The sequence below is a fragment of the Mytilus edulis genome, chromosome 10 (genome assembly GCF_963676685.1).
Source record: "Mytilus edulis chromosome 10, xbMytEdul2.2, whole genome shotgun sequence".
NCBI classification, from domain to species: domain Eukaryota; kingdom Metazoa; phylum Mollusca; class Bivalvia; order Mytilida; family Mytilidae; genus Mytilus; species Mytilus edulis.
In genome coordinates this window covers 26,294,285-26,306,570 of record NC_092353.1, presented here as the reverse complement: position 1 = coordinate 26,306,570, position 12,286 = coordinate 26,294,285, and the positions used below count along the sequence as shown (strand labels likewise).

The window sequence follows — 12,286 nt, the reverse complement described above, 5'->3', positions numbered from 1 at the left end:
TAATCCTTTATATTGTATTTTGTTAAAAAAAAGTTCTAAAGTTTGTTGACTATATGAACCTCCTTTGTATAGAAAAACAAAGACTGTCTGTACTGTATTGACCGACATTGTTTGTCCTGAAATCTCAAATTTTCGTGTAAACAATGTAGAAACATGAAAGACAATACAGATTTTTTTTTTTGTTGAAATGTCAAAATTTATAGCATCAATGTTTGCAAGACTCTGTTTCAGAAATGTTTCAATGAAATATAAATTTTGAAATTTAAGTGCTTCCTAGAATTTTTATATAAAAAAAAACATAGGTTGAACGAGTAAAACCTATTGGATAATTTTTTTTAACCTGTTTTACTATTATAACCTCACACTTCTAGAAAAGTTTGTTTCATTTTTATTCAGAAAAATGACAGTTGAAGGTTTTGTTTGCTCTCCAATAAATTACATTTCAATAAGATAAAATACATTTTTAGCCTTTTTGCTTCCAGAAAATTCATCTTGTCTGTTTAGTTCCTCCCCCCCCCCCCCTCCAAAAAAAAATAAAATTGGGAAGAGTATTCAAGTTCAGAAAAGGAATACTTCTTGAAAGGATTAGGAATATTATTCGTTGGAATAAGATTGAATGGTTAAAGTTCCTCTAATAACTAGATGTATCATTTAGTCACATCTTTCCCATTCTAAAGATGACAAACAGTGAGTAAAAACATGATTCATTATAAGTTCCATTAAAAGTGATGTGATACAGTATTTTTGTATACCCTGGATACAACAAAACTCATCCTACTAAAGGCACCTGATTCCGCTTAGGCGTAAATAACACATTATAATGAAGCAATTTTAAAATATTCACAAATTATCAGACATAAAATTTTGTAATTATGATCTTTTTATTATAATATTTCAAAATACAAAATATCAATTCAAGGTGAAGCTTTGCTTTTTAAATATTTTTTTGTGAAATAAATGATGTATTACCACCTCCATTTAAAAGATGATAAATAGTACTGAGGGGAAAGGGCATGAAATAAATTCAAAATGAAATTGTAAACTTTGTATTTTTTTTTACTAATATCTTAAAATATTTTCTTTGAAGGAAACAGTAAAAAAAATAAGTTTATTAGGTAAATGATAAGGGTGGAATAAAATTAAATGAATTTAGAAAGACTCATACGTTTTTCTTTTTAAAGAGTATAATGATTAATTTTGTCTTGCATTAAAAGTGAGTTTTTTTTTATATCCTGGATACAACCAAAATACTCCTACTCAAGACACCTCTCACTCCTCTTAGGGTGTAAAATTACTCATTTTAATAAATTAACTTTAAAATAATCAGACTTAAATTTTGTAAAATCTCAAAATAGTTCAAGACGAAGCATTGCTTTTTAACTATGTGTTTGCAAAATAAATGAGGTATAACCACCTCCATTTTTAAGAATGATAAATAGCACTGAGGGGAAAGACCAAGAAACAAAATTTAAATGAGTTGTAATATTTATACTTTTAACTAATGTTATAAAATATTTCTTTGAAAAGTGTGAAATATGAAATAACATGCAAAAAAACATGCCATTACAAGTACAAAATTGTAAGTCATGTATTTTTTTTCGTCTGTGTTTACTTTAAAAAAATTAGAAATCCAGATGTTTTCTTTAAACAAAATAGTGTTTCAAAATCAGAGAAAAAAAAATATCCTTTCAAGCTACCAGTAAATATCTTTTTGCCACTAATTTTGAAGCTTTGTTGCTGAAATAATTGTTAATAATCAATCATTGTATCTAATTATACTAGTACTTACTGTGTATCCATCCTGCTACCTGGGCTGATAGTGGAGGACCTCGAGATGATTCTGTAAAAAAAATATAAAGCTTAGTATCAATTCAAATATTGAGATAAACAGAACAAGGTCAATGATCAAACATGCAAAATATTCATTTTTTTGCTGTTTTCAATGAAAAAATTGTAGATCATGCAGAAATTTAGCGGGAAAACTGAAAGCATACATTTCATCAAACATACATGTGGTTGACAAATTTACATCTTGTTCACATTTTTGAGACATCATACCCCAAAACTGGAGCAAATCTATTGAATAAACTATTTTTTAACTGACTTAATAACGTCACACAAAACTTTGTTCAAAATTTACAGAGAACGATATCGTACATTGAATTTGACCAACAATAATTGTGAACAGTTGTTATTGTTCTCACCTGTTATATTTTCCTTAAATACTTTAAGCATGAGTTGAACTATATATCAATATCATAATTTCAATAGCTTAACAATTCAATAATGTCCAAATACCAGAAGTAAATCTCATAAAATATTCACTGATGAACGACTATGAACTTTATAAAACAATGAGTGTCTGACCTCCATTAACTGAATTACTACATAAATCATCAGGTATTAACTGAATTAAATGGACAATGATCAAATGGTGCTGGCCAAAAATACTGACATCATGATCACTATATCAACAAGTCAACATGGAGAAAAATGGCATAACCATATAAAGAAACTGATATAATAAATAGAAACTGACATGAAAATCAATCAATTAGGTGAAATATACATGTGTTTATAACAGTTTGCTCTCACTATTTTTAACTACAGCCCCATACAAACACAGAAATTTTATGGCATACTGTCAAAATTGTTCAAACTTGAAAATTAAAAAATAGACCTTTGATAGTAAATGGGATTGTTTGTTACTTATAAGAACACATGGTACAAATTAAATGAAAAGGTTAAAAGGTAGAGTGCAGTCCTGAGTTTACCACCTGCATGCGTTTACACAGTCAATTCATATTCTTTCATTGGAGATGTATGTCATCATATATAAAATATAATTTTTATTTTTAAAGCCTATGTTCTTATCTACAAAAATAGAAAGCTATACATGTTTGCATTTAGTGCAAATATAGTTATGTCAGCAACTGTTAGATTTAAAAAAAAATACTTATGTAGTTTGCTATTTGGTGTGTCAAATCAGTTTCTCAAAAATTGTACTTTTTAATATAATACCAATCTAAATTTGTTGACCTTAGATTAAAAAAAATAAGGATAGAGTAATGAGGTATAAGAATATAGTACTTTTGTATATGCCAAAACAGTGCTTTGTTACCTGTATTTAGTGAGGTACTTTTTACTGTTACATAATTTTTTACATATTAAAATAAAGAGAATAGAAATGGGGACTGTGTCAAAGAGACAACAACCAGACCAAAGAGCAGAAAATTATTTCCTTAAATTCATTTTGAAACTTTCAAGTATTCTTATTTGCATTTGTTATTTTATAGAAAAAGAACTAGGCCATACAGTCCAATATCAAAATACATCAAGGAAATAGTATATAAATGGTAAGAAATCTAAAAACAAAGATAGTTTGAAAGATACAGTTATTTCCAATTACAACTCCTACACTGAAATGAACAGATCTTACGAGTTCTTTGTTCAAATAATATTTTTATCCAACATTATTCAATAGAAGATCTTTAACAATGTAGTACTTATGTGTTTATCTCACTAGGAATCTTATTTCATTCATCAATACCCAATATCAGAGCATTTAGACTATGTTAATCCTGTTTTATGGTCTTTAAAAAGAGAAGAATGATAAAGGTTACCCTCGATATCGTAAAGATGACTCAACTGTCTGTTGTTAGTCTTTTTTTTTTCTATTTGTGATAATAGACCCGTTTTCTCTTTGAAGTGAATTATAAAAATCGGTCAAAATGACCTATTTTATTTGAGAACCTTCCGTGAGCAATATAACAATAAGAAGATGTGGTATGATTACTATTTTCTCTTTGAAATGAATTATAAAAATAGGTTACTTTGACCTACTTTATAAAAGAACCTTAAGTGAGTAATACAAATGTATAAAAATAAGAACATGTGGTATGTTTACCAATGAGACAACTCTTCACAAGAGACCAAATGACACAGAAATCAACCACTATAGGTCACCTTCAATAATGAGTAAAAACCATACGGAAAAGTCAGCTTAAAAGTTGTAATTCACCCACACTTCCTCTTAAAATGAATAAACATTGATCACACATGCTGGTATTGTGATGAAAATGATACTTTGAAGATTATCTTAAGAGAACATAGAACATAAAAAAAACTTAAAGAATTCATAAATATCAGATTTTCTATTTAAGATAAATCCACAAAATGACTATTCCATATACAAATATTCAATTACCCACATGGAGCTGTGGTGGCATAAATTTTCTTGTGAATGTTATACTATAAAAGACTTCTGTTTTCTTTAACTTCCTACAATCTTTAATATTACAAAACATTTTACAACCAACCATAAGCTCAAAAGCATATAAACTTTTATGACAGATGGACAGAACTAAATGACTAACCCCTAGATACTATTAATTACAGATAATATTGGTTTTTTACTTCTAAAACATCACACCTATCGTTAATTTACCTGATTAAACAGGTTTACACTATTAAAAATCTTCTTTTGTGTACCTGATAATCTATATGAAGACAATAGAGACAATCTTTAATAAAAATACATTATAAAACTCAGGTCTTTTATGTCTATTGATTCCCGATTGTGATTGAAACAAATTATAACTGGTCTTGACATTTTATTAAATGGCAACACTACAATATCTATCATAATTTGACTGACTTTTAAATTAAAAAGTCTACAATGAAAGTACAATATTCCAGATACTAACCCTAACAACAAATAAAGAAGTCTGGATGTAAAAATGTAGAACACCTGCAGAATTTTGAAATGAAGATTTTTTCATGAATTTGCATTAAGAAGATCGTAAGCTGTAAATGTTTAAAATTGTCGAGGGTGAAAAAACTTTACATTTAATAAAACTGTTCTGAATGCACATGGTAGAAGGAGAGAAAGGTATCAAATCTTAAGACATATTTCATCATCCCCAAAAATATACATCAATCGCTATGTAAACCAACTAATTTTGGTGAGAGATATATTTTCGTGAGAGAAAAAATAAGCAAAATATAACTTGATGTTAAAAAATTGATTGTCTCTTCTATAAAATCTGAAAAAAACAAAATTCCCCCAAAAATTGTCTGCATAATTGCCTAGAAAGGGCTAAACGAGCAATAAAGTATCTGTGAAAAAGAGAGCTTAAAGCATATTGTCCAAAAATGTCCATGTTAGTTTTACCTAGTGTATGATTTTACTGTGATCAAGTGTGAAATTGTATTGTGATCAAGTGTGAAATTTTATTGTAATCAAGTGTGGGATTTTTGTAATTTCAATAGAACCCAATAATGTGATCTTACATTATCCTACACTGTACATTGCCATGCTTTGTTATGACCTAGTGTGTAATGATCCTATATTGTCCTTGATATCAATGATATTTTATTGTCCTATAGTAATTAATTGCTGTTTGCTAAAGGTCTATGGCAATGATCATATATTTCACCTGCCATTTCATAGCCATAAGACATTCACAGAAAACATTTGTTTTGTATATAACTCAGAACAGAAAATAAGCGTTATGATATAGCCAATTAAACAACTAACCACCAAAGTCCAAAGGACATTTTGCTTAACCTTATTCAATCATTTCTTTGTTTATATATAGAATAACGGCATCATTGTGGTTGGTACTGACTTTATCAGTGAGATTATCAAGCAAGCCTGTAAGGGCTAGTGGGATTTGAGCTAATGAAGTCAGCATAACATTTTTTTTGGTCTTACTAGTAACATGAATGGGGAATGTGTCTATGGGACACAGATGATGCCCCTGCTTGCATGTTGCTCTGTTACATCGGGGGCATTGTTTTTTGTTGTTGAGAATATGAAAAAAGAAAGTAAAAGTTCTTTTACACGTTCAAGCATTGTGATAGTTGTAAGGTGTATGATTAAAGTCACATGCATTTCATTGATAAATTGATGTGGATGGACATCATTGTTGAAGGCCGTACGGTGACCTATAGTTGTTAATGTCGGAGTCATTTTGGTTTTTAGTGGATAGTTGTCTCATTGGCAATCATACCACATCTTCTTTTTTATATGAATAAACTTCATTGTTCCACTGATAAGTGATGTCATTGTCTAATATTCTCAAGTATCAAGTGACTGACAAGTCCTATATCAAAAATCAGTTGTGATATGATTGCCAATGAGACAAATCTCCACAAGAGACCAAATGACATAGAAATTAACAACTATAGTCCTGTCCATAATCTTAACAAATATTAGGCAGTAAGATCAAAGGAAAAATGTATAAATGTATAAAATCAATTAACAACAGAACTCATATTAACATTAATAGAGTAAGTTGATTGATATATTTAACTTTTTCCAGTAATTTAGACATAACAGGCTATTATTTGAACTTGGAATTATTTTTAATTATGGAATTCGCATAATTTCTTGTGTTTAAATTTTTTTATAAATTCCATGTTTATTTTGTATTATCATCTTTTGAGCGGTTAATAACACTTTCCATACAATGTATTTTGGTTAGATAGTGTTGTGCGCGGCACAGTACATTCTATTGAAAATATACTATTTTCTTTGTAATAGAAAGTGTTGTGCGCAGCACAGAACATTTCAGTACAGAATAATCATGGAATTTATTAAAAATTTCAATAACAAGAAATCAAGCAAATTCCATAGTTAAAAATAATTCCAAGTTTAAATAATAGACTGTTACATTCACTTTCTCAGGGTAATTGCTTTTGGACTATTTAGCACTATTCAGGTATCAATAAAATGGTCCCAGAAGAATCGAACTAATCATCTATTATTTACCTAAAGAAAAATTCAATCTCAGTTTTATGATACAAATTTATTACAAAGGTCCCTGACAAGCAATTGCTATAATGGATTATATTGGACATTAGATTTTTATGACCATTGACACACAATTTTATAAAAAGTCAATTTAAAAATGTTATGTCCACTGATAGAAGTCAATTCACAACTTGGTGCAAATGGGTTATACAAGTCAATGGACAGAAATCTAAGGATAATGGGTCCATTGACACTGATTTTTATCACAATACATGATGGAACATTAGCTTTTAAATTTGAAATCAAACAATTATCTCTTTACTATAAAGTTTTTCACTGGTAAACTAATATATGGCTTCGTATTGTACAGGACCATAAAAGCTTATGAATATGGAATGTGTAACAACTTAACCAACTGCAGGCGTAGTAAGACACATAAGTTCATTTCTCAAAATGAGACAATTTCAATTCTAAATTCATTCAGGCTCAGTCACAAGAAACTAAATGCCTTGGAAAGTATTCATAATAATGAGATAATATAAATGCAACTGTCTATTTTATGAACCCATATAAAAGTCAGATGTGGTATGATTGGCAATGAGATAACACTCCACCACACATCAAATGATGTAGAAGTTAGCAACTATAGATCATTAAAGGGTCTTCAACAATGAACAAAACCCATACCTCATAGCAAGCTATAAAAGGTCCCAAAATGACAAATGTAAAACAATTCAAACAAGAAAACTAACAGCCTGATTTATGTTCAAAACCAATATGACAAACAGCAACAAACTACAACCACTGAAATACAGGTTTCTGACTTGAAATAGGAACATACAGAATGTGTGGGGTAAAAACATATTTTTAAGACCGCCTAACCTGAATACTATTAGATAGTTCTAAGCTGATACACACTTAAAAGATTTAATAAAACCGAACCTGTTAAATTTTATCTGTACGTTTCAAAAATTTTACCTGATAGTTGACCAGAGCTAGAAAAAGAATTGGCCGATAAGTTGTTCTCTTGTCTAGCAGGTGACTGTAAATGACTGTTCTGTTGCCTTGGTGACTGACTATTTGGTTGCCTTGTAGGCTGTAGTTGTTGTTGATGAAGTTTCTGTTTGTACAATATTTGACTTAATTTTGCATCTTCCTGGCTTTCAAGCTGTAATAAGAAAGATTTTTTGTAAATGAAATGTAAATAAGTATTTATCAACAATGTTTAGCACATTGTTTATACATAGTCTAATATTGTTTATAGTACATGTATTATAAACAACAAAGGTTCTTCTTTTAGTTGGTATTTCTATTTTGAATGACTTCGTGATTTTTTTGTTTCATTGTATGCCCACACACACATATATATAACACACACAATGTGTTGAAATCAATTACAAAGGGAAGCTTATTTTTGTTTTAAACTAAATGATATGAAGAAATGGAAGATATTTTATCCTGTTTACAATTGACAATAACCACAATAACAAAATGAGTTTAAAATTCTGTACATAAAGTCATCATGTTCTTTTACTTTTTTTTTGCTTTAATTGATTGACAGTTACATTAATGCCATCTAGTCACACATTGGCTGTTTGATTTTGTTTTGTTGCTGTTAAAACAAAACCATTGGGTCAATTTGAAATCAGATTATTAATATTTATAAACATCAGAGACAGCAATCCAGCAGCACAAGTACCAAAAACTACAATTTAGAGGTCTCCATACCATCATTACTGATTGCAACAGCTTACGGGTAAAATGTATAGAAAAATCTAATCTCGTATTTTGACAATGGAAATGACCAAAGACTGTATGTAATGATAATATTTAAGAATTTCTGAGACATGACCTAGTATTAATAATTTCAATGTTAAATATCTTTGTCCACTATTCATATATGCCCTGAGGACTCTCTAATAATTTCAAGATACAAGTATTTAAATAATCAAGAACACTTATACTGACCCTGGACATTCAATAAAACAGACATAGGTTCAATAAAGTAACAAAATGGCCTTGCTTATGTTTTGACAGATTAAATGTAAATCATACATATTATATTACAACTTGTCTACAGCTAACTAATATTTCTTATCGGTCCTCTCTGTGCTTGTATCACTCTGCACTCAGCTCTAAATAATATTGTGTAGCACAAGACGTCATAATGTTTAATGAACTTTATTAAAGCCCGGTTAATTGTCACTAATTATAGTTAACTTGGTTCATGTCATTTGTTGTCACCATCAAATTTTTTCATCAAAATCTTGGGTCAAGAAAAACCTGCACTGTGATTTGACAATTCCCCTCCAAGTCTTCAAGTTTCAGAAAAATAGGATGAGGTTCTATTCCATCTAATCTGTCAAAAGTTTGTTTGACAATTTCCACTATAAAAAAATCCATTAAAAACTTGTACATACAACTTTGATAATGAAAAGGGGCCTTAAAATTGTTAGTATTTTGCTTAATTTCCAGTGGCCAATATCAATACCATTCATATGGCATTTCAGATGAAAACAATTATTTTCTGTTTGCAAAAAAAAGGGATGAGACACAAAGGGCATGTCATGTTGAACATATATATATATATCAATTGGAGTGAAAATATTTAATTGAGTTGAAAATAAATATTATAATTGGCTAAATATGATTGTCTTGTGCATATTTCTGAATACACAGTAAGTAAACAGCTATTTTATAAGTGAATTGTATGTTCATTGCCCACAATATGTCATAATAACCCTTTGTCTAAGGAGGAAGTCAAATCTATACCAATCCTTACATCCTGTTAATGTTTCACAAGAAATAGTTATTCTTTGAAATGTATGACAATGAACATTTTGAAGAGATCATTATACAGTTGTATAATGGGTACAAAATTTGTAAAAGTTGAAAGGATGTTTGTCTTATTGGAACAGAAATTATAAAAAAATTCTTGTATGCTTAAAAAGCCACCTTCATTTATCAGAAAACATGTGGGGAAAAAACTACATACATGTATTTTGATATTCCAAAATCAGTCACTATATCTTTACAGAAACAACAAAGTAAAATGGTATTAATTAAAAGGAGGCTTGTCTTCACAGAAACATTGTTAATTCTAAAACTGCACAATGAACACTAAAATCATAAAAAATTAAAAAAGCTCGGTTTTATGTCCTATCACTGTGTAAGACCTTTGAATAGATTGGTAAAAGCATCACTATGAGTGTAAGACAGAGCCAACACACAGGCCCACAATGGACATATACAATATCTTTACCAGCTAATAAATCTACCAAAAGAAATTCTAATATAAAAATATTATGATGTGGTATGATCAATGAGACAACCTTCTACCAAATAACAAATGCCATAGAAGGTTCAAGACTACTAGGTCAATGCATAAAAAGTCTGGAATTTCTGCAGTTATATTTTCAATGAATGGAAATTCCGCGAAACTTCATTGTATAAAACACTAATGAATGATTCAAATATAGTATAAAATGGTACAGTAAAGGCCAATTAACCAATAAAAACAAAATAAACCAGATCCTTTCTAATGCACATTCAATGTATCTCTGAATCTAGTGAATACAAAACTTTTTTTTTATTTTACAGCTAGTATGAACTAGAACACATCTACTACATTAGTGATTTCCTTTTATTGCATGACAATTTTGTCTGATGCACTTTCACCACATGCCAATTTTCTCAGTTAGCATGTTACCTTTTTATTCTAATTAATTAGCAGTAAAATAAAAGTACATTGAAGCATTCAACAGTCAACAGTTAATTAATTTGTACTTTTGAACTTAGATAAGCAAAATTCTAGACAACTTGAAAGCCAATCTCGACTCACGGTTTTCATAAAAGAGCAAAAGCATTGTAATTAGTCTTTCCAAATTACATTGTATGAGTGATGTCAATGTAGATTGTGTACTAGAGGTAGCTTAATTTAAATGTAAATGGTTTGCATGTTTAAAAGAGAATAAAATCAAATCGTATTTTCTTCCTTAAAAACAGTATGCAAATTAGAGAGTTCACAAAAGGTCATTCAAAGAGAGGAAGAAGATACCAAAGGGATATACAAACTCAGAAGTTGAAGACAGTCTGACAATGCTGTGATCAGCCATTGCAAAAAAACAAACAACAGTGTACAAACACAACAGGTCAGTTTCTATAGATTTTAGGACCAGAAACATACTATTCATATGTTAACAAAAAAGCAATTTTGACAATGTTTGTTTTATCAAAAAAAAAATTTCTGACTCAAATCATTTGGTGTGTTGAACCCTTCTCTCTGTTTCCTAGACCAATTATGTCTGAAATTCAGATAATTTGTAAACTTTCACCAAAATCTCTATTTTAACCCTCATAATTTGGGGTGTAAAAATCAAAATTATATAAAAAATATTTCTATTTTACTTTCTGACATGTCTATTCATCAACTTGAAATACTTTGAAACAATGGACTTAATATCTGATGTCAAAAAAGGCCTTTACTGAACCAGCTATGAGAAAACCTTATGAAGAAACAATGAAGTTCTAAGGATGAACAGTCCTAGAGATGTGCAGGCATCATGAGGATGATGCCTATTGGGAACACATGATTATTTTTTAGTACTGTATTTCAAACTTGTATGACATCAGAAGAATACATCTTCGGTTTACTGTAACTGACATGAACGTGAGAAATCATTGATTTTTTTACAAAGTTGTGTATAAAGCTTCAATAGTAACTACTATATGTAACTCATTAAATCGGTCACAAGTGAAAAGATTTTATCAAAACTTGTCTATCCCAATAAATGTTACTCATATTGAGTTAATTCAATATGAACACTTATTCAAATTCCAATTTCTTTTGAAAAGTTGTTTCAAGACCATGACCTTTTGAACCTTATAGGATTTTTATAGACTGACAACTGCTAATAAGTTGAAACATGTATTATTTTTTTGTAAATATTTGCATTTCCAAAGCACCGTGTACTTCTTTTTACAAAATTTAAATTAAGAAAAAAATGGATTAATCTCATTTATTGTTCTTTGAGACTTTTAAATTACATAGTATTATAACCTTTATAATTCAGTCTTTAGATAGTGTATTTAAGTGAAGGACTTCTATATAGATTGTATACTATTCAAACAATATATTAAATTTCAGTCGGTAGAGGTTACTATAATCTTAGCAAATCATGTATAACTTGTGAAGATATTACATACATTAATTACTTTCTCAAGAGAAATAGGTATGTTGTTCAATAGAAAGATATTGTTTTGCAAATCCAGCAGACCAAAATATTACATAACTAGACATTATATTATAGGGTTATTGCATTTATATTGAGGTTCAGAGCAGTATATATTTTTGCTTGATATATCATTTTACTGGAAATATCTTTTAGTGCCTACCAAACTTTATGGAGAAATAAGTATATATTATTGGGTTATCTACACATTGATATCCTAAAATATCAGCCGTGAGCCACAATGTGAACGCTTTTGGCGAGAGAGTGCAGCGAACCAGCTCAAAAGCTTCACATTATG

General features: G+C 29.4%; 1 protein-coding gene across 4 annotated transcripts in view; it reads right to left on the bottom strand.

Annotated features, from left to right (window-relative positions):
- The window catches only part of LOC139492087 (serine-rich adhesin for platelets-like), an 84,565-nt gene that overhangs the window by 31,801 nt on the left and 40,478 nt on the right, over positions 1-12,286 (bottom strand). For all 4 annotated transcript variants that reach the window (XR_011656705.1, XM_071280227.1, XM_071280228.1 and 1 more), the window contains 2 exons: positions 7,736-7,925; positions 1,790-1,840 (listed from right to left, as the gene is read on the bottom strand). Coding sequence is in view for 3 of the 4 variants with exons in the window: in XM_071280227.1 (XP_071136328.1) it covers positions 1,790-1,840; positions 7,736-7,925 (241 nt within the window). In the remaining variant the exon portion in view is untranslated. The remainder of the gene's footprint in view (positions 1-1,789; positions 1,841-7,735; positions 7,926-12,286) is intronic.